Raw genomic sequence first — 23,999 nt, forward strand, 5'->3', positions numbered from 1 at the left:
ATTCCTGGGTAAAATAAGTATTTGGTCACCTACAAACAAGCAAGATCTCTGGCTTTCACAGAACTGTAACTTCTTCTTTAAGAGGCTCCTCTGTCCTCCACTCTTTACCTGTATTAATGGACCTGTTTTAACTGGTTATCAGTATAAAAGACATCAGTTTTAACTGGTTATCAGTATAAAAGACACCTGTTTTAACTGGTTATCAGTATAAAGGACACCTGTTTTAACTGGTTATCAGTTTAAAAGACACCAGTTTTAACTGGTTATCAGTATAAAGGACACCTGTCCACAACCTCAAACAGTCACACTCCAAACTCCACTATGGACAAGACCAAAGAGCTGTCAAAGGACATGAGAAACTAAACTGTAGACCTGCACCAGGCTGGGAAGACTGAATCTGCAATAGTTAAGCAGCTTGGTGTGAAGAAATCAACTGTGGGAGCAATTATTAGAAAATGGAAGACATACAAGACACTGATAATTTCCCTCCATCTGGGGCTCCAAGATCTCACCCCGTGGGGTAAAAATGATCACAAGAACGGTGAGTAAAGATCCCAGAACCACACGGGGACCTATTGAAGGACCTGCAGAGAGCTGGGACCAGAGTAACAAAGGAACCATCAGTAACTCACTACGATCAGGGACTCAGATCCTGCAGAGAGCTGGACCAGAGTAACAAAGGAACCATCAGTAACACACTACACCACCAGGGACACAGATCCTGCAGGGCCAGACGTTCCCCTGCTGAAGACAGGACATGTCCAGGTCTGAAGTTTGCTAGAGAGCATTTGGAAGATGCAGAAGAGGATTGGGAGAATGTTATATGCTCAGATGAAACCAAAGTAGAACTTTTTGGTAGAAACACAACTTTTGTTTGGAGGAGAAAGAAAGCTGAGTTGCATCCAGAGAACACCCTACCTACTGTGAAGCATAGGGGTGGAAACATCATGCTCTGGGGATGTTTTTCTGCAAAGGGACCAGGACGACTGATTCGTGTAGGGAAAGAATAAATGGGGCCATTAATTGGTGAGATTTTGAGTGAAAACCTCCTTCCATCAGCAGGACATTGAAGATGAAACGTGGCTGGGTCTTTCAGCAGGACAATGATCCAAACACATCGCCCAGGCAACGAAGGAGTGGCTTCGTAAGAAACATTTCAAGGTCCTGGAGTGGCCTAGCCAGTCTCCAGATCTCAACCCCAGTTGAAAGTCCGTGTTGCCCAGCGACAGCCCCAAACCATCACTGCTCTAGAGGAGATCATGGAGGAACGGACCAATCACTGCTCTAGAGGAGATCATGGAGGAACAGACCAAAATACCAGCAACAGTGTAGAAAACCTGGTGAAGACTCACAGAAAACACCTGACTTCTGTCATTGCCAACAGAGGGTATATAACAAACTATTGAGATTAACTTTTGTTATTGACCACTTATTTTCCACTATAATTTGCAAATAAATTCTTTAAAAATCAGACAATGTGATTTTCTGGGTTTTTTTTTTTTCATTTTGTTTCTCATAGTTGAGGTATATCTGTGATGAAAATTATAGGCCTCTCTTATCTTTTGTAGGTAAACTTGTACAAGTGGTGTCTGACTAAATAGTTTTTTGCCCCACAGTCACTGTACATATATATATATATATATATATATATATATATATATATATATATATATATATATATATATATATATATATATATATATATATATATATATATATATTGTATGTGTGCGTGGGAAAAGCTGTACTTGAATGTAGTGTGGTTTTCCAGTTTTTAAATATAGATATTGAGTCCATCAAGAAGGAAACTGACTGGACCAGGTGTGACATCAGAACTTGGACATCCATGACCTGTGGAGCAGGACCAGTTTCAGGAGGCGTTCTTGTATCGTTGGACTGTACTGGTCCAGTTACAGTTACAGGAAACAAGACGGCGTGAAAATGAAGTCTGCTTACAAATAGAAGAAAAAAAGCAGTCGCTGTCCTCCAGAATGAAAACATTTAATTGATCTGATTATCTATGTGCGTGCATGCGTGCGTGCGTGCGTGCGTGCGTGCGTGCGTGCGTGCGTGCGAGCGTGCGCACATACACGTCTGAAGAGCTCTGGGAAGAATTACACAGTCCTGTGAAAGACAACGTCCACCCTCAGTCAGGTTTTATGTGTCAGAACACAATAAAAACATCATCTGGTTCTTAACGGGTCTTAAAATGAGGTCAATCAAACCTGTGATGAACAACACATGAGATAATTACGCCGGCTCATTATGGGCCGAACCAAAACCAAGACAGAACCCAGATGTGCATAAGCCCCCTTCGCTGAAAGCTCTCGGACTTTAACTGGCTCCACAAAGTTTTGGCTTCCGTCCACACGCCTCCAGTTGGGTTCCAAATTGATTTTAAAGTTTTATTGTTGACTTTTAAAGTTTTAGACGGATTGGCACCTTCTTATCTCTGAGACCTCCTGCACATCCGCACTCCTGGAAGAGCGCTGTGCTCCAGCAGCCAACTGCATCCAGATGTTCCAGTTTAATGGTGGCGACCTCACCGTCTCCACAGAACTCAAGAGGCGAGGTAGCAGCCAGGTGTTGTCAATCACATCAAGTTGATAATTGTTCATCAGCAGGTGGTGATCCAGGCAGTTTTCAAGCAGTGTTTTTTGTGGGTAACGTATTGCGTCACGTATGATATCACTTCCTGTTTGTTGGTTGCAGTCTGTTGCCGTTTGCACTGTGTTGCGGGGTCTGATTCCTCCAAACTTTTTTGTCTAAACTTACATTGTTTCCTGATACAATATTACTATATCTGGTTAACTTCTTAACTTCTTAACTGGTTAACTGGTTTTTAATTGAACACTGTTAGCCTCTTAGCATGGCCTCCTCTTCTCCCACCGTTTCTCCCCCTTGCTGCTCAGTGTGTGAAATATTTAGCTATTCCTCTGCCTCCTTTAGCAAAGACAGTAAGTGTCTAAAGTGTAGTTTATTCAAAGCAATGGAGATGAGGCTCAGTAAGTTAGAGGTCCAGTTCTGCCAACTAGACCATAGTCCGGTAGACTCGTCAGCTAGCCAGGCTAAGTTAGCGGTGGACCGGCAGCTGCTAGCCGCTCCCCTGCAGCTCCCGAGCAGCCGGCCAGTCAGGGCCGGTGGGTGACGGTTCGGAGGAAGCGTAGTGCTATAGGGCGCACTGAACACCACCACTCACTTCATGTGTCTAACTGATTTTCCCCACTCAGCAACACACCCGTTGAGAAGCCGACCCTGGTGATTGGCGACTCGATAGTCAGGCATGTGAAGCCGACTCCAGCGACCATAGTTAGGTGTATTCCGGGGGCCAGAGTGGGCGACATTGAAGCAAATTTGAAGCTACTGGCAAAGGGTAATCGTAAATTTGGTAAAGTTATTATAAATGTCGGAGCTAATGTCTCCCGTCTACGCCAGTCGGAAGTCCCTAAAGTTAATATTGTGTCGGTGTGTAACTACGCCAAAACCATGTCGGACTCCGTAGGTTTCTCTGGCCCCCTCCCCAATCTGACCAGCGATGACATGTTTAGTCGCATACTCTCGCTCCGCCGCTGGTTGTATCGATGGTGTTCAGAAAACGACGTGGCCTTTATTGTCAATTGGGAGATGTTTTGGGGAAAGCCCGGTCTGATTAGAAGAGACGGCATTCATCCCACCCGGGATGGTGCAGCTCTCATTTCTAGAAATATGGCCAATATTATTAGACACTCCGCCTGACAATCCAGGGTCCAGGCCAGGATGCAGAGCTGTAGTCTTACACACTGCTCTGCTGCTTCTCCAGGACCAAAGCCTGCCAATAAAACTGTAGGATTGAATTATGTTATTGGTGATTCTAACGAGGTGCCTAGCAGTTCCCCGCCCTCCAAACGTTCACCAGGTGCGGTGTGATAGAGGGGTTAATCAACCTTGTAAAAATTAAAACCAATGCGCATTTGGTACCAATTAGAGACCGAAAAATTAGATGCGGACTACTAAATATACGATCGTTAAGCTCCAAGTCTTTGTTAGTAAACGATGGAATTACTGAGGGATTTCATGTTAAAAATGTGTTGAATGTCAGCATATAGAAAACTGGAGACCAGGTGGGGCCAAGTGAGTCTGAAAGTGCACGTGCATGGTCGCACTCATCAGTTCCTATCTGGTTAAACTACAGTGATGAAACTGGCAAAAGCAATAATAGATAGTGATCTCGTTCAATCATTAAAACAAACAAACAAACAAAGTGCTATGTTCGAAGGCCAAAGACAGTAAACATTTAGCAACACAAATGTGCAGAGGTCCAGGAACCGCCCCATCTCCCCGGGTAACAGAGACGGGAGGAGGAATCTGGCCGGGAGATGTCTGAGGATGGCTGGGGAGATGTTTTGGAGGGTCAGGTTAGGACCACCGACTCCAGAGTCTGGCCAGAACTCTGCTGGAAAGACATAACAAGGTTTTGTGTAACACCAAAATTGAATTTCAAACATCAAGGTTTCCAGGGACAGGATGAACGCTGGAGACGGCGGAGGAGGTCAAAGTCAGACCACTTCCCTTTGAATCGGGCCTGCCCCCTCGCTGAACCACAGTGGCGAGAATTTGCTAAAGAAATACAAATAATGCTCCGACTAGAAGATAGATTTTCCTTTGTGACGTGCCGCTTGGACTTGCAGCCCGGGACAGCTGTCTTCATCAGAGGCTCCTGGCTGCGAGCGTTTCCTCCACACGGAAACGGCTGCAGACGAATCCACTAAGTTACAGTTGGAGATGAAGTACGAAGTGTGGAAAAACTGACTTCTGACCTGAGACTGCAGGCCCAGAAATACACACAACACTGGGAATGGTGGACTTCCTCCTCATTTTCCTTGTGTCAGTCATGTCATCCCGTCCGTTATCTCGTGTTCTGTTCGTTTGTCTCTTAGCTTTGCTGCATAACAAGCTCTATTATCTTTAAATGAATGATTATTCTCTGTTGGGTCTTAATTCACAGCTCAGATTCAAGAAACTACTAAATGGTAAGTATTCAGAGGGTCAAGCCGACTTTTGTTCCCATTAAAATATCGTTTTCAGTTCCATTTGTGTACTTTTATGAAGCGCCGTCTAGTCGCGCTGGTCTCCTCCCCCTGCCTCAGTCCCGCTTCTTTCTTCCAGCGGCTGTGTATTTATTACGTTACACATCAGTGTCGGGGGGGGGGGGGGGGCGCTCAACAACACACCAAGTAAGAGTTGTCCTGGACTGCGTCATCCTGGACCAAGTTCGTCTCAACGCCTGTAGGAGATCTGTTAATCTACAAATTTTGGTGCTTTATAGTCAGGACAGCTAGCTGTGGATCACACACAGCTGTCAGTTTAAAGACCACGCCCCTATTGTGTACGCAGGTGTGGTTTCATACACGACATAACAACTCACCCCGTACAGTCGTCATGGATGTGGAACCAAACTATGGAGATAAAAAACTGGTTTATTTCTCCTGGAAAGTTGGACATTTTACCCGGAGATCAATGGAGATGAACTCACATTGGACCCAGAACCTAGTGGTGGGTAGAGGAACTGCAGGTCTGGATCAGACCCTGGTGGTCAGTAGAGGAACTGCAGGTCTGGATCAGACCCTGGTGGTCAGTAGAGGAACTGCAGGTCTGGATCAGACCCTGGTGGTCAGTAGAGGAACTGCAGGTCTGATCCAGACCCTAGTGGTCAGTAGAGGAACTGCAGGTCTGGATCAGACCCTGGTGGTCAGTAGAGGAACTGCAGGTCTGGATCAGACCCTGGTGGTCAGTAGAGGAACTGCAGGTCTGGATCAGACCCTGGTGGTCAGTAGAGGAACTGCAGGTCTGGATCAGACCCTGGTGGTCAGTAGAGGAACTGGTTTTCTTCACTTCCTGGACTGAATCTGAAGAGCGAGCTCTATGTGAGCTAATAGCTTAGAACATTTTCACATTGATAACTTTAACTTTTACACCCGGTCAGTTCTTGATGTGAAATTAAAGTGAAGGAGGTTTAATTTGGACTGGATTTCCAAATTAATCTATAAATATAATATAATACATTTAACATAATATAGAACTTGTTTTTATCTTTGTATTGATCCTTTTATTTATTTTTACTCTGTTGTGTTTATTTCTAACTTGAATACATGAGATTACTTTGTTCTGACTTTTTACTCCCACGAAAGGTTCCTGGAAATGAAGCTTTTCTGATCCTGATTGTTTGTTTTGATGGAACCATGTGAATGTCTTCCTGCTGGATATATAATGGTTTTGGAGTCAGGATTTTACACAGAGCTTCTCAGAGACGTCGTGGGCCTGGCTTTGAGTGTTTGTTTTTTTTCTCTTCTTCTTCTTCTCTGTTTTTTTTTGCATGTAAACCCATGAACCTCTGGTACCACTGCGTGCTGCGCCGCTCTGATCTATTCTGTACCTTTTCCACATTTTTTCTCGAGCTGTGAAAGTATTGTACATTCCAGCGTCCGGTCAGCTCCAGCTCTGTAACAGCACATCCAGTTATTCCTGGAATCCTGCCACACTTCTGCTAGAGTTCCTCTCAGACCTGTGTTTTTCCTCCGATCCTCCGTTATTCTCCCACTCAGACCTTACCTGACGTCCTGCTTGCCGGAGCTGGTGTTATCTACGCCAGTGAGCATGTTTGCATCAAAATAGAGTAGTAACATCTTCAAAACAATCAGACTTCTCAGGTGGGCAACAGCGTATAATGGTTGTTTGTACCCAGAAGTGGGTAGTAACGAGTTACATTTACTCCGTTACATTTACTTGAGTACGTTTTGGGAAATTTTGTACTTTTAGGACTAGTTTTGAATCACTATACTTTTTACTTTTACTTGAGTAGATTTGTGAAGAAGAAACTGTTCCTCTTACTCCGCTACATTAGGCTACGTTGAGCTGTTACTTTTCTTTTATCCCTTTTATCCACGTACGAGTCAATCTCATGACATCACTGAGTGATTCTTTGGGAAAAATGTTTGTTTTTGCATGTTTTGTCACATTTACACAGACTCAAACACACACAGAGTTTCTATGAGTTCATGTTTGTTCTAGTTCTGCCTGGTTAAAAAAGAAAAGTATAAAGGCTTGAAATTTTGTGGTACTCGTGCTTAATTTATTTTTTTATTCTGTTATTTTATTTATTTTATTATTTATTAAAGTGCTTGAGATAAGCTTATTTTAATTTAAGCTATTTTTTTATATTTTTTATTAATTTTAATTAATTTTATAATTTTATTGATTTAATTTGCCTGAAGATGATTATTTTGTACTTTTGTCTGTTTGAATGGTTGTGTTAAAAAAATAAATCAGACGTTACTCAATAGTTACTCAGTACTTGAGTAGTTTTTTCACCAAGTACTTTTTTACTTTTACTCAAGTAATTATTTGGATGAATACTTTTTACTTCTACTTGAGTCATATTATTCTGAAGTAACAATACTTTTACTTGAGTACAATTTTTGGCTCCTCTACCACCTCTGTTTGTACCTTTATTTATTGAACAGAAATGAACATAGCTAAGTCATGTGGGTAATACTGAGTACCCCCTGATTCTACAGGAGATAACTCGGTACACGTTTCCTGTCTGACTCCGTCAGTGTCTGACGCGGTTGTTGGGAAATATTGTTTAGTTCTTCTTTACAGCTTTGACTCCACCACCCCATCTTTGATTGACAGCTGGTGTAGCCAATGGCTAGTGCTTAGCACTGTGTTTACTTGAATTGTGAACTGTGAACAGAGCAGAACCTTCTTATTTTAGAAGTGATCAGGCTGTTAAGTACTGCCATCAGTTCTGCCTGGAAGGGTTTGAGGGTGAGGAAACCCCTCTGGATCCTCTGGTCCAGCAACCCTCCACTTGGATCGTTTCAGGACCCTTCCCAGTTGACTAAGGTCATCTTTGCAGATACAGTAATCCCTCGTTTTTCGCGGGGGTTACGTTCCAAAAAGAACCCGTGATAGGTGAAATCCACGAAGTTGCAACCTTTGTTTTTTTACAATTATTATACAAGGCTTCAAATTGCGGAGATCAGCCCCGCCCCACCACAAGAAAATGAAAAATGATTATGAAAAAAAATACAATAAGTACAGTAGGACAAACTGTGACCCGTATTTCCCTGCTCTTCTGATCCGCTGCATCCTGACTCTGTAGCGTCTTTTTCTTCTAAAGCCGCGGTGCAGGAGTGATTTTTCCAGAGAAGAACATAGTTATGGGTCGTTGTCGCTCTTTTTTCTTCTGGACAAAAAGATTCTTATAACCCGACACCATGGATTATATCTGAGACTGTAATGAACGATTCATCAAAGTTCCCATTCCTGAGCTACTGCTGAAGCTCATTGGCCGTTCTCAGCTTGTTGCTAAGCAACCAACGTTATTGACACAGGAAGTGAAGAAGCGGGGAGACTGTTTAGCCAATCAGAATAGCCAGGGATTACTGTCTAGCAGTCGTACCGTAGTCCCGTAGGCCAGGTATGACTGGGGTTAAACCAGTCAGCTGGTCCAGCGGAGCTCTGCTTGTCCTCATTTCAGTTCTGGGAGAATTCAGTAGAAATTCTTAACATGAGGACGTTTGGACATATTTGATGAGAAGGTTTGCAAAGTAATACTAATTAGCATCACGTGTGAGCGTAAGCTAAGTCAGACAAGATAAAATAGGTGACTTACAGTAACTAAGCCGAGGTGGACGTGGACTGGACGGCTTCCAGGACTGAACCTGGTGTTGCAGGGTCAAAGGAAAAAGAGGGCTTTTTGAGAACATCTGCGACTACGTTTACATGCAGTCAAAATTTGGGTTATTGCTAATATTCCGGTTACTGAAACATTCGGAATATTCCGTTTACATGGTAATTAATCATTTGGGATATCTGGATCAAACCAGCGACGCACGGAGAACATCATGACGCAATTCCCGTCATTTCCGCTTCTTCTTCCTGTATCCAAATTCAAAACAAATGCTGCTTCGCGCAACTTTTCTCTCACCTTCTTGTAAATCTTCTATCCCGGTACTTTCTACCGTCTACAAATGCAGAAATGTTCATATCCTTCATTACATTTATGAAGTGATTAGTCTCCTCCTGGTCTTGGTTTCTCCGTGTTTAGAAGAACTTCCTGGACTCAAAAGACCAGGATTCCTTGTGAACAGAGCATGTGCAGAAAACAAATTCCTGTTCCGTTTGATGGGGATATTCCGTTTGGTGTTTACGTGACCCAATATTCGGGTTTTAAAAGGAGTAACCCAGGGCTCATATTCGGGTTTTTAAAAACCCGAATATGAGCAAATTCAGGTTATTCAAAGGGGTTATTGGTGTTTACATGGCCGTGCAAATTCGGGTTATTGCCAATATTCGGGTTTTAAAAGGGTTATTGATGCTTGGAAACGCAGTCTTTGACATCACAGTGAGTTTGTCCAGTTCTTCTTATAGTGTCTGTGGTTAAAGGGGGTGTTTGTCTCCTAATGGAGCTGAAACGTTAGCTTGCAAGAACGTCATCAAGACTCTGGTTTTGAAACAACATTTTGGAACAAATACGGCATGTTGGTCCAGCCTCTGTCCCAGCCCCTCGTCTTCACCGGGACCGCCTCTCGTCCCTCCAGAAACCCGCCTCTCTCTCAGAGGTGTTTCAGAGGGACACTAGAACCAGTCCTGGAGAGGTTCCAGGTCTTTTCATGTCATGTTCTGGCCCCCGTCCAGCCCCCTTCCCCCTCTCCTCCCCCCCTCTGCGTCTACGTCTCTCTCCGCAGCGCCTGGCGCTCTCACAATCATTCCCATGATTCCCTCGGAGTCGGTACAGCGTGCCGGCAGGAAACTCGGCCAAGTGGGCTTCCTGAGAGAGCAGGAGAGGAAGTGCAGTAATCAGGAATCAGGAAGGGGGTGTGGGTTAAAAATAACCCGCCTATATAAGCTGCGAGCAGAACCCAGTCCGGTCCAAGTCTCGGTGTGCAGCTGAACACGCTCTGCTCTCCTCGCACGGCCGCGCCGGCCGCAGCCTGTCCAGGAAAGCGGATGTTTCCAAGAAGTTAAGCAATGAGATAAAGTTAGTGAGCTGAAGCCGCTCAGAACCCCGCGGCTGCAGGGACCCGGTTCTGAGTGGTTTTACTCTTACTGCTTGTAAAGAACCTAAAACACATCTGAGTCGTCCCTCAACAGTTCTCACGTTAGTCAACTTTGGCAGCAGGTGGACTCCAGAAGTGCTGGTTTACATGTTTCAGTTCTGGTCCGGGGGTCTGGTAGCGTTCACACTCCCGGGTTCAGCAGAGATTGTAATCTCACGTGCAGCAGAACCTCCACCAACCTCCCATCCATCAAAGTACATGGGGAGGACCGTAAACTTCAGCTGCGAGGAGAACCGGGCTCAGCGGTTGCACCATGAGGGAAAAACATTAGCAATAGTTTCAGAGAAGCATGAACATTTTAATAAGTTCTGCACTTAAAATTATTACTGTGAATTGGATCCATTTAAAGACGGTTGTCAATCTTCCCAGCAGGGGACATCCGAGCTGATTCCCCCCGCAGTCAGTCAGTCTGTCCCAGATAAACAGATAAAGCCCCATCTCAGAGTCTGCAGAGCCAGTCCATCCAGGACTATGAGAGGAAGACTGAACCGGCACGACTCGTTTGTTTCCAGGAGAAAACTCCGGGGATCTGGACGCCTGTCAGTCCTGAGAGGACCTGGAACTTCCAGAGACACCTGAAGCGCCACTGAAAAGACAAGGTGCAGTTCCTCTGCTGGCCACTAGGGTCCGGCTCCAACAGTGAGTCAACCAGCACTGACCTCCACCATAAAAAAACCAACATCCAGCTGTTTACCAGCTGTTTGCCACCTGCTTACCACCTGCTTACCAGCTGTTTACCAACATCCAGCTTTTTACCAGCTGTTTACCAGCTGTTTATCAACATCCAGCTGTTTACCAGCTGTTTACCAGCTGGTTACCAGCTGTTTACCAATATCCAGCTTTTTACCAGCTGTTTACCAGCTGTTTATCAACATCCAGCTGTTTACCAGCTGTTTACCACCTGCTTACCAACATCCAGTTGTTTACCAGCTGTTTACCGGCTGTTTACCAGCTGTTTACCAGCTGTTTACCAACATCCAGCTGTTTACCAGCTGTTTACCAGCTGTTTACCAGCTGGTTACCAGCTGTTTACCAGCTGTTTACCAATATCCAGCTGTTTACCAACTGTTTACCAGCTGTTTACCAGCTGTTTACCAACATTCAGCTGTTTACCAGCTGTTTACCAGCTGTTTACCAACATCCAGCTGTTTACCAGCTGTTTACTAACATTCAGCTGTTTACCAGCTGTTTGTCAGCTGTTTACCAACATCCAGCTGTTTACCAGCTGTTTACCAGCTGTTTACCAACATCCAGCTGTTTACCAGCTGTTTACCAGCTTTTTACCAGCTGTTTACCAGCTGTTTACCAACATCCAGCTGTTTACCAGCTGTTTACCAGCTGTTTACCAACATCCAGATGTTTACTAGCTGTTTACCAGCTGTTTACCAACATCCAGCTGTTTACCAGCTGTTTACCAACATCCAGCTGTTTACCAGCTATTTACCAGCTGCTTACCAGCTGTTTACCAGCTTTTTACCAGCTGTTTACCAGCAGTTTGCCAGCTGTTTACCAACATCCAGCTGTTTACCAGCTGTTTACCAGCTGTTTAACAACATCCAGCTGTTTACCAGCTGTTTATCAACATCCAGCTGTTTACCAGCTGTTTGTCAGCTGTTTACCAACATCCAGCTGTTTACCAGCTGTTTACCAGCTGTTTACCAACATCCAGCTGTTTACCAGCTGTTTACCACCTGCTTACCAACATCCAGCTTTTTACCGGCTGTTTACCAGCTGGTTACCAGATGTTTACCAGCTGTTTACCAATAACCAGCTGTTTACCAGCTGTTTACCAACATCCAGCTGTTTACCAGCTGTTTACCAGCTGTTTACCAACATCCAGCTGTTTACCAGTTGTTTACCAGCATCCAGCTGTTTACCAGTTGTTTACCAGCATCCAGCTGTTTACCAACATCCAGCTGTTTACCAGCTGTTTACCAGCTGTTTACCAACATTCAGCTGTTTACCAGCTGTTTACCAGCTGTTTACCAACATCCAGATGTTTACCAGATGTTTACCAGCTGTTTACCAGCTGTTTACCAACCTCCAGATGTTTACCAGCTGTTTACCAACATCCAGCTGTTTACCAGCTGTTTACCAACATCCAGCTGTTTACCAGCTGGTAAACAGCTGTTTATCAACATCCAGCTGTTTACCAGCTGTTTACCAGCTGTTTACCAACATCCAGCTGTTTACCAGCTGTTTACCAGCTGTTTACCGGCTGTTTACCAGCTGTTTACCAACATCCAGCTGTTTACCAGCTGTTTACCAGCTGTTTACCAGCTGTTTACCAACATCCAGCTGTTTACCGGCTGTTTACCAGCTGTTTACCAGCTGTTTACCAGCATCCAGCTGTTTACCGGCTGTTTACCGGTTGTTTACCAGCTGTTTACCAACAGCCAGCTGTTTAGCAGCTGTTTACCAACATCCAGCTGTTTACCAGCTGTTTACCAACATCCATCTTTTTACCAGCTGTTTCCAGCTGCTGGGTGAGGGTAAACAGCTGTTCCAGCTGCTGGGTGAGGGGAGGATAGACGACTGGGGGAACCCCCTCCTCCTCCTCCAGGGGCGGGTCTCCTCGTGTCCCCGCCGCGGGGCGGGGTCTCGGGCAGGATAAGTAGGGGCGTCCCGCGGCTGCAGCTGAAACAGAGCTGCAGAGCTGCAGAGCACCGGAGCTGTCCCCGCTGTCTCCCCAGCACTGATCCACGCAGCACTGATCCACGCAGCTGTAGTGAGTGGATCGTGATCGTGAGTGGATCTCTCCTCCAGGACCTCCAGCTTCTCCCCAGGACCGTGCGCGCCCTGCGCGGACATGACCATGAGCGGGACCATCCTTCCCTCCATCTCCACGTTCGCGCACCTCAGGGACGCCTGCTGGGAACACGTGAGTTCTGCGGACCGATCACTCACATCCATCCCCGGGACAGTGGAGTTACCCACCACGGACGCGCGCGTAGGAGAAATTAGTTATTAGACCCCAGTCCTGGTCCTCGAGAGCCGCTGTCCTGCATGTTTTTGACGTTTCCCTGCATCAACACACCTGATTCTAAATAGTGGTCATCACCGATGTTTCCTCCAGGTCTGCACATTTGTGTTGGTGACACAGTCATCTGTATCAGGGTTTACTGGAGCAGGGAAACATCAGAAACATGCAGGACAGCAGCTCTCCAGGACCAGGAGTGAGGACCACTGTAGAGGAATCCTTTTAACTCAGGTGTAATTTGCACCATAGAACATTTAGAGGCTTTGTTTTGTTTTTTTACTAAGATAAGTATGTTCCCATCATTAGTGTGTGTGTGTGTGTGTGTGTGTGTGTGTGTGTGTGTGTGTGTGTGTGTGTGTGTGTGTGTGTGTGCGTGCGTGCGTGCGTGCGTGCGTGCGTGCGTGCGTGCGTGCGTGCGTGCGTGCGTGCGTGCGTGTGTGTGTATATATATATATATATATATATATATATATATATATATATATATATATATATATATATATATATATATATATATATATATATATATATATATATATATATATATATATATATAAAATGTAGCTATACATCCCTTAAATCCAGATGTGTAACGCCTCCTCGGTTTGACGTAGATCAAAGGGCAGAAAGTGAGAAAAGAAGTTGGGGTTGCGTTGCGGCGTTGTCATGGTAACCTACTAAACACACTTTTGTTCCGTTGCTGAATGTTTTTATGTGTTTTATGTTCTGGCCACGTGCTGAGAACATGGACCCACACTCAAGAAAAGGGAAAAAAGTTACACTTTACCAGCATCCAGCTGTTTACCAACATCCAGCTGTTTACCAGCATCCAGCTGTTTACCAGCTGTTTACCAGCGTCCAGCTGTTTACCAACATCCAGCTGTTTACCAGCTGTTTACCAGCATCCAGATGTTTACCAACATCCAGCTGTTTACCAGCATCCAGCTGTTTACCAGCATCCAGATGTTTACCAGCTGTTTACCAACATCCAGCTGTTTACCAGCATCCAGCTGTTTACCAACATCCAGCTGTTTACCAGCATCCAGCTGTTTACCAGCATCCAGCTGTTTACCAACATCCAGCTGTTTACCAGCATCCAGCTGTTTACCAGCATCCAGCTGTTTACCAGCTGTTTACCAGCGTCCAGCTGTTTACCAACATCCAGCTGTTTACCAGCATCCAGCTGTTTACCAGCATCCAGCTGTTTACCAACATCCAGCTGTTTACCAGCATCCAGCTGTTTACCAGCTGTTTACCAGCGTCCAGCTGTTTACCAACATCCAGCTGTTTACCAACATCCAGCTGTTTACCAGCCAGGTAAATAATCTGGGCGTTAATTCTGGTCAGAAAACACGTGTGTGTTCCCGGGACAGTTTTACCAAACACCTGTCACCTCTCTCCAGGGGTCTAAACGGGTACCAGTGTTTGTGTTTGTGTTTGTGTCGGCGTGCACACCTGTGTCTGCAGGTGTTGGTGGGTTTGCGGGCATGGGCTGGTAATGGGGCTGGTACCGGGGCTGGTACAGGGGCTGGTACCAGCTGGTACCGGGGCTGGTTGTTACGGTGCGGTGGGAGTAGGACCCAGATGCAGGAGAGCAGGAGGCAGGAGTTCCCAAAACCAATGATTTATTAGTGAAAACAAAACCAAAAGGGCTGCTGAACAGGATACAAAAAAACAGATCTTAAAACAAGAGTCAAAAGCTACAAAAACCAGAGCGGAAAACACAGAGGAACAAACACGGACCAGCAGGGAGCAGGGAAAGACCAGACCAGATATACACCAGGTTAATGAGACACAGGTGCAGACAATCAGGGCCGATGGGAAACAGGAAGTTCAAACCAGAACTGAAACAAAGATACGGGTTTCAAAATAAAACAGGAAGTAACAAACCGTGACACTGGTACTGGGGCTGGTACCAGCTGGTACCGGCAGGCTGGTACCAGCTGGTACCGGGGCTGGCCGTACTAAGCTGGAAGTGTTCTGTGAGTAAAGCCTGGGATATACTTGCTGTTGGTGCTTGCGTTCGCGTCCGTTCACGTCCGTTCATCGTGCACCACCAACCGTAACGTCGCTCGCTCGCGCGAGGAGAGTGTGTAGTACCGGCGGTAACCGATAGGGGGCAGTAAGCAGAGCAACAATTGGAAAAGTGATTAAATATTTAGTAGTAGCAATAACAGATTAGAATAACAAACACCATTGGATGATGTAGGAGATTATAACATTGCTTTGGTTGTGATCTCGGCAAAGGAAACGGCACCAGCTGGTATCGGACCAGGACCAGCGCCACTCGCGGCCAGAGCCAGAACTGCAGGTCGCTACGCGTTCAGTGTCTTTTTGAGAACGTGCACGTCGACGCGTCAAATGAACGGCGGATACGCGTGGCGGCCGTGATGCGTACGCGGTCTGAACTGCAAGTCTATCTGGGGCTTTACGTAACAGTGGCAGCAGATGCGGGTTAACGGGCCTGGGCCTGGACCTGGTCCTGGTCCCGGCCCGCGGTGCTGCCGGACCTCACTAACCCCTGCTCTCTCTGCAGCGCTGGAAGGGCGCGGTGGGAAGCCTGCTGGACCTGGACCACGGCTGCGTGGACCACAAGGACGACGAGGACCTGGACAAGTTCCTGGACTTTGACTTCATCCTGGCCAACAGCAGCGGCACCGCCGGCGTGACCCCCACCGGGACCGCCGGCGCGGCCCCCGCCGAGGCGGCAGCGCCAGCCTTCAGGCCGCAGGGCTACCAGCCGGCGGCGGGCTTCGGGCCGGACGTGGATGCCTGCGCTCCCCCTCCGCCCTACAGCAGCCTGATGGCGGAGCTGCTGCGCCCCGATGCAGACGGCTTCAGCCCCCCCGGCCCCGTCCCCGGGGGCCCCGGGGTCCAGGGCCGCTTCCTCATCAGCTCCGCGCCCTTCGCCCCTCAGGACTTATTCTCGGAGCACCTGAGCATCAAGGTGGAGCCCCCCTCCGCGGAGGGGTACGGCGGCGTCGGGGCCCCCCCCAGCGGCGTGAGCATCAAGCAGGAGGGAGGCGGGTGCTGCATGTCCCCCCCGGAGCAGCCGGGGTCCCCCCCCCAGGGCCCCGGCAGCCTGACCCCCCCCCTCAGCCCCGACGACCTGCTGTGCCCCACGCCGCTCAGCTTCCCCCAGGGCTTCCACTGCCGCCCCCCCCTTCCCCCAGCAGCTGCCCTTCGGGGGCCCCCACCAGTTCCCCACGGCCCCGGGGCCCGGGGGGCAGCGGGGGCTGCTGACCCCCCCGTCCTCCCCCCTGGACCTGCTGGACTCCAGGCCCCGCCGGGGCCGCCGGTCCTGGCCCCGCAAGAGAACGGCCACCCACACCTGCAGCTTCAGCGGCTGCGGCAAGACCTACACCAAGAGCTCTCACCTGAAGGCCCACCTGAGGACGCACACAGGTAATTACCCCCCATAACTACCCCCCCACAGGTAATTACCCCCCATAACTACCCCCCCACAGGTAATTACCCCCCATAACTACCCCCCACAGGTAAATACCCCCCATAACTACCCCCCACAGGTAAATACCCCCCATAACTACCCCCCATAACAGTAACTACCCCCCCCCCCCCCCCCCCACAGGTAATTACCCCCCATAACTACCCCCCATAACAGTAACTACCCCCCCCCCCCCCCCCACAGGTAATTACCCCCCATAACTACCCCCCACAGGTAAATACCCCCCATAACTACCCCCCACAGGTAATTACCCCCCATAACTACCCCCCCACAGGTAATTACCCCCCATAACTACCCCCCACAGGTAATTACCCCCCATAACTACCCCCCCACAGGTAAATACCCCCCATAACTACCCCCCCACAGGTAAATACCCCCCATAACTACCCCCCACAGGTAATTACCCCCCACAACTACCCCCCCACAGGTAATTACCCCCCATAACTACCCCCCCACAGGTAATTACCCCCCATAACTACCCCCCACAGGTAATTACCCCCCATAACTACCCCCCCACAGGTAATTACCCCCCCATAACTACCCCCCCACAGGTAAATACCCCCCATAACTACCCCCCACAGGTAATTACCCCCCATAACTACCCCCCACCAGAGGAACTACCCCCATAACTACCCCCTAACTACCCCCCCCCACAGGTAATTACCCCCCATAACTACCCCCCCACAGGTAATTACCCCCCATAACTACCCCCCACCAGAGGAACTACCCCCAAGTTAGATGAAAGACGCAAGAGGAAAACTCAACATTCAGGAAGGAAATTAGGATTTTAGAAATGATGACTTTAACTCTTACAAGAATGTTTTCTGTGACTTTGGAATTTAGCAAATTTAAAAAAAAGAAACAAACAAAAGTCACCAAAAAACCCAGAAACCTAAAACATTTTGAAACTCACAGGTTTGTGAATAAAAATAAAAATTGTTGTCTTTTATAAATTCACAAATATTAAATGAAGAAAACCAACTTTATATTTGTGACTTTATCAACTGTTGAATTTCCAAGTGAAAAGTCATAAATTCTGTTAAAATGTTGACAAAAAGAAAAAACTGATGCAATGATTCAGGACAGGTGACAGGTGTGTAGTGTAGGTTCCAGGGGCCTCAGTTAGTACGTGCACATGCAGCGATTCAAGGTGGTTGGAGATCTGATCAGATAATGACATGCAGAAGATTGGATCAACTTGTCTGATTACACATGCTGTTCTGAGATCAGACTGAATCAGATTGAATAAACCACTGTAACCAGAGCATGGCTGACTCCGTGACGCTAGGTGGCGCTGTACCCGAGGTAACCATGGTAACCATTTCAACAAAGAGCCACTTCCGGTTGACCTCCGCTTAACAACAAGCGGAATTCTCCTTCACTCGCCCTTCTTTTCTCCACTCGCACTTCTTTTCTTCCCTAACCCCTAAAAAAGAAGGGGGAGATTTTAGGGCACTTGAGATCTAGGGCACTTGGCCCAGGTGCCTGTCCCATTTCTCCTACTCCCCCTCGTTTTCATCCCTAACCTGATCAGGAAGCAGAGAGCCAAAAGCTGTTTTAATTTCAGCTGTAGCGCTGTTAATATGGCACTTTATTAAGTTTTAATATTTTTTCAGGTATAAAGGTAACCTTAAGATCCGCAATCGGGGCTCAGTTTATCCAAATAACGCCTGTTAAGAAATTTGACCCGATGTTTTCGGAGATGAGAAGAGCCGCCGCCCCCGGGGAGCAGCCTCAGCTCACAGCCCGAGAAGAGACGTGTCCGCCCGGTCAAGCTGCTGCGTCAGCCCCGGGAGAGAAACTCTCTCTGGGACGCTGCTCTGTTGAGAATCACGCCGGCTGAAATAAATCATTTAGGAAGATGTTGGTTTAATAGATGAAATCTAACAGTTGTAGCTACGCCTGTTAAGAAATTTGCTCCGAAATTTAGAGATTTATGTCTGCCGGTTCCGGAGTTTATGCCGCGTTCCATTTACCTCGGAAATCGGAAGTGGGAACTGGGAATGGCAGCCATCTTGGAATGGTAACTCGGGGGTGGTGAAGACTCTCCCACTTTCCCAGTGGGAAACCCCACTTTGAGGGGCGTTCCAGTTGAAAATTCCGACTGGGGACTGGGAAATCCCCACTTCCGAGGATAAATGGAACGCGGCATTAGGTCCGCGTTAAATAGACGCAGCCTACGGCGTAAGGTACGACGTATTTTGTTTTTTTTTTATGCCACAGTTTGCAGATTGATTGTTGATGCGTGGGCTAACGTGTCTGCTGGGATTATTTTGCGAGCTTTTGCAAAAGCGTGCATTTCCGAGGCACCGCACGGCACGGAACGTGACTCTGACAGCGAGGAATTCGGACTGGCACAGCTGATTTAGCGGAGCTCTTTAATGCAGAAACAGAGGATGAGACTTAATGGGTTTGATTAATGTAAAAACTGAAATAAAGTAGCCTACAATCAAACAAAGTTTTGCTCCCGCTGTATTTTTAAATACGCACACTCCTGTGCTTGTGTGTGCTTGTGTGTGTGTGTGTGTGTGTTCTTGTGTGTGTGCCGTTTCGGTCGGTGCGCCGTGTGTGTTTTAAATACAGAAATATGACACATAAGACTGAGGCTATGCCTTTTCACACGGCGCCCGTATGGTCGCGAAAATACAGTATTTATATATGAAATGTCAGAATAGGAAATATTTTGACGACACCCCTGAAGCAGTCACACGACACCCCAGGGAGCTACTACTGAGCAGCGTTGCGTCGTCTCCTTTCACTTCCGGGTGAATCCCCTCCCCCGGGGGAAAACCCCACCCGGGGGAAATTCTCGAGCATGCGCAGACTGTAATATCCATGTCTCCGTACACATGGCATTAACAAGGCGGTTGCGACTGGCTTATCTAGGTGCTGCAAGCGGGTTGACGAATCCAGTCTGATCAGATTACTTGACTGACTTAAGGTGTTCACATGCAGTTTAAAAGTCAGTACGATGTGTGCAAATGATCTCCAACCAGTTTGAATCGCTGCATGTGCACGTACTGAATGTTCTGACCGACCCAGACCTGCTTTTACTGCTCTAAATTCTGTTTGTAGCTTGGGGGGCACTAGGGCGCCCTCTTGTGGCTGCGATGGTTCAAACACCGGTGTCATTGCATTTGTGTGATGCGACCCCGCTGACGTGTGTGTTTAATTGTTTCATTGTTTAATTAGGATCCCCATAGCTACAGCAGGACTGCAGCTATTCTTCCTGGGGTCCACCAACATTTTAAAATAATAAATTACTAAACATAAAATAATAAAAGCAAACCAAATACATTTCCACCAGATAAAAATAATATCAAATTAAAAATACTCAAAAAAAATGAAAAATGAGAACATAACACAACACAAAACAAAAACACTGCACAGTTAAGAGTTCATCTTAAAAGTCTGAAAAAGCAGTTCACAATATCATTTCATTTGTAGTCTTGAACTTCACAACTGATCTAATACAGAAAAAAGAAAGAAAAAAAATACATTCAACATCAGTCAAAACCAACAATGTTTCAATTTCCAGGATGTCAGACAATCAGTCTCAGCAGCTGCTGTTTCAGTGATCTCTATTTCAGTGTTCTATAATTGTTTCTTAACTAATAATGTTGTGTGTGTGCGCCCCCCAGGGGAGAAGCCGTACCACTGCAGCTGGGAGGGCTGCGGCTGGAAGTTCGCCCGCTCCGACGAGCTCACGCGCCACTTCCGCAAGCACACGGGCCACCGGCCGTTCCAGTGCCACCTGTGTGAGCGAGCCTTCTCGCGCTCCGACCACCTGGCGCTGCACATGAAGAGGCACATGTGAGGGGGCCGGGGGGGCCGGACAGACAAGGGCCGGACAGACAAGGGCCGCAGGAGGCCCGCGTTTGCAGCAGGAGGTTCTGCACCAACGCCTCCAATCTGCCTCCAATCACTGACTGAACTCCAGACCTGGGGGTCGGACGCAGCTGCACTCACGCAGAAGCAGATAAAGGACTCATCCCGATCATTAACAATAGACGGGACAAATGCAGAGACAAGACCGACAAGACAAATGATTGAAACATCATTTTTGAAGAGAAACGATGAACAAATGTGACAAAGACAGAAGAATTCTGTCAGACTGGAGTCTTCTAACGTAGCTGGTTCTACATTCCTGCCATCAATAACCTTGTTCTTCCTCTACATATCAGACAAACGTTTGTTTCCCGTCCATTAGTGCCTTGGGCGTCTCATGACCGCGCCGTCCTGTGACCTGTTCTCTGCTGGCTGAGACAGAATCAGCTCAGAGACAACGTTTTCCTGAAAAACCGCTGGGACTGAAACAATGAAAGTTTCCTGTTGCATCATCTCCGTGTGACGGGAGTTCAGACCGTCACGCCTGTAAATAACATGTTTATTTTCTGTAAATGTTTTATTTTATTATTTGTATTAAAATAAATGGTAACAATGTTTCCGAGTCCTGAGTGTGATTGTCATCATGGGTACGGCAAGTCCAGAGGCTCATGAAATACAACTTTGATTGAGCATTTTGAAATAAATTAGTGCTGTCAGTTAATTAAAAAAAATAATCTAATTCATTACAGGATTTATAATTAATTAATCAAATTAATCGCATTTCATATCTGCTAAAGATCCCCAAAAAAGAATTTGAATTCTAGGACATTACAACATTGCAGTGCATGACTAATCAATGTAATACACTAAGAACATTTTAAATCCACATTTGTATTGGTGAAGTGTTTCATAAATGAAATTCAAAAGAAAAAGCTCAAGTACATCAGCAAACCAATTAGGCCAGGTGCATTATTCAAAATGCAATACAAATACAGTTAAATAAATAAAATTCAGAAATAAAAAAAGGCTGAGTCTCAAATAGGCACTTAAGCAGACTCAATTCAAAATTATACAGATTGCAATCAGCAGCAACCCACTTTGCTATTGAGTTTGTTCGTTTTTACAAAATGTACAAATCACCGCGTTCTTGTTGATAGTCCCGTCTTCTTTCTTTTTATACATAAACTTGCCGTTCAAAGGCCCAGCAAAGATTAGCTGAGTCTCCTCTGAGTCGTCCAGGTCTGTCACTGCTTTGTTAGTTTGACTAGCAACGCAGGTTTGCCACTCATAATTAATTGCATTAATTTTCATAATGCGTTAATTAGCAGTGTAATTAATTAATCTAATTAACTAAAATAAATTAAAAACAGATTGAGAATACCTGAAAACGCTTTGAAAATATCTGCAATTAATGAAGAAAATGACTACAAAAAAGATCCAATAGGCTTGCCATACAGTTGAGATAATGTCAACAAACATTCATGTTTGTTCAGTGATGGAAACCGAAAGTGTGTGATCAAGATAAGTTACTTTCAGCTCGTTTTATCGTGACAACATGAAAGAAACATGTGAGATTTGTGTCTTTACCACGGAACCCCACCCAAACGCTCATCAGATCCTGCTCGCCTGGCAGGAAGTGCTGGTGAATAATAAGTGTGAGACTGACGCACTTTGCAGAACTATTTATTATTACAGCTGCATTATTACAACATTACACACATTATCACAACCACTTCTTCAAATGTTCAGTGTTTAAGATACTCAAACTATCACATTTTCAGTTTTCTGTCTTTTCATTTTTCTTATTTTCTTGTAAGTGAAAATAATGAAGGAATGTTCAAATCATCCTGAAACTTTGTGGTCTTGGAGGGTTGACTTCTTTCTTTCACCTAAAAACAGCATCTTTGAGTTTGGAGATTCAGCTTTTATCGTTTGTTTGAACATTTCTGCCACCTCTGATCAGAACTTATATAGTTCAATTCAATTCAATTAAATTTTATTTATATAGCGTCTAATACAACAGATGTTGTCTCTAGACGCTTTCCAGAGACCCAGAACATGAACATAAACATTAACCCCCGAGCAATTATTACATAAACAATGGCAGGTAAAAACTCCCCTAGTGGGAGAAAAACCTTAAGCCGAGGCTCCGGCCTGCAAACATACACAAAAGGGAAAAAAAAATATATAGCACTTTAAAAGTTTATGACAGGGTGAATTCACAATTTAACATCCATTATCACTTAAAGAATGAGTTCCCGAGTACTTTTTTCAAAATAAAAGCCAGATGAAACTTACAAAAGATGTTCACAATCACTAAAGGTATCAAAGTAAAAGTTCCTGTTGCAAATGTTGTGTTTGGAGCCTAAAGTAGCCAAAATGATTGTCCCAGCTGCCCGTCAAAAACCACACCCCAAATTATCCATACATTAGCTTTTCTGTAGAATTTCGTTGAACTTGGATATTTTAACACAAATATCTTGTTTTGCTGTTTTTAAATCAGAGGTTAATATAAGAACATGACATAATAACATAACCTGCTAAAACAAGGAACAACTCAGATGATTTTAGATGTTACTCCACCAGTGTTGCAGTTCATCCCCATCATCCCCATCATCACCACGGAGACGGAGGACGCTGCCTCCACCGTTCCCCCAGAGATCACAGCTCTGTTTGAAGAGGACGTTTGAATGTGTTGTTGTTTGGTAAGGTTGGGGTAAGTGGTCCTGGTCTGCGTTTCATGACATCAGCGGGAGCTTTGAGGTCAACGTTGACGAGTGATCGGCATCAGAAACTGATCTTCTTGCTCACACCGTGACATCACATCCAGTCTGTGTCCCCTCCCTAACATTCCCTCATCCACATGGTTGCTATGGTAACCTACATGCACAGAAGTGATGTGAGCAAACCAAAGCACAGAGTGGGAGTAAACATGCAAAGCTAATACTTTCTTTCCTATGTTCACTGAAGCATCACAGCTTCACGAGGACTTGTTACATAAGAACTAGTGATGGTAACTCATGTCAGTGAGGAGGAGTTCCTAGCTGGTTAAAGCCCCGGGCCAGGCAGGTTCCAGGACTTCTAGGATGCAGCTGATGATGCAGCTGATGATGCAGCTGATGATGCAGCTGATGATGCAGCTGATGCAGCTGATGCAGCTGATGCAGCTGATGCAGCTGATGATGCAGCTGATGATGCAGCTGATGCAGCTGATGCAGCTGATGCAGCTGATGCAGCTGATGCAGCTGATGATGCAGCTGATGATGCAGCTGATGCAGCTGATGCAGCTGATGCAGCTGATGCAGCTGATGATGCAGCTGATGATGCAGCTGATCCAGCTGATGATGCAGCTGATGCAGCGGATGATGCAGCTGATGCAGCTGATGATGCAGCTGATGCAGCTGATGATGCAGCTGAGGATTCCTGATCAGGACAGAGACCAGAGGCCTGATAACCCTCTGGTGTGCTGACAGTGTTGTCCTGCGGGGTGGAACGTTTCACTGGAGGTGATTCCCGGGTCCCGGTGATGATTCACAGTTTCACAGGTTCTTTCTGAGGAAATGCAGGGCGGCATAGATGGGAGCAGGGTGCCATCTGCTGGGGGCCGGATCACACATCCGTC

General features: G+C 46.2%; 1 protein-coding gene across 1 annotated transcript; it reads left to right on the top strand.

Annotated features, from left to right (window-relative positions):
* The first annotated feature begins 12,758 nt into the window (after window positions 1-12,758).
* LOC133458000 (Krueppel-like factor 2) lies at window positions 12,759-20,992 on the top strand. The gene is given in 4 exon segments (XM_061737436.1): window positions 12,759-12,984; window positions 15,620-16,186; window positions 16,188-16,488; window positions 20,191-20,992. Coding segments are annotated over 4 exon segments (1,116 nt in total). The 5' UTR covers window positions 12,759-12,912; the 3' UTR covers window positions 20,367-20,992.
* The last annotated feature ends 3,007 nt before the right edge of the window (window positions 20,993-23,999 follow it).

Source organism: Cololabis saira, chromosome 13 (assembly GCF_033807715.1).
Source record: "Cololabis saira isolate AMF1-May2022 chromosome 13, fColSai1.1, whole genome shotgun sequence".
In the NCBI taxonomy this organism is placed as follows: Eukaryota; Metazoa; Chordata; class Actinopteri; order Beloniformes; family Belonidae; genus Cololabis; species Cololabis saira.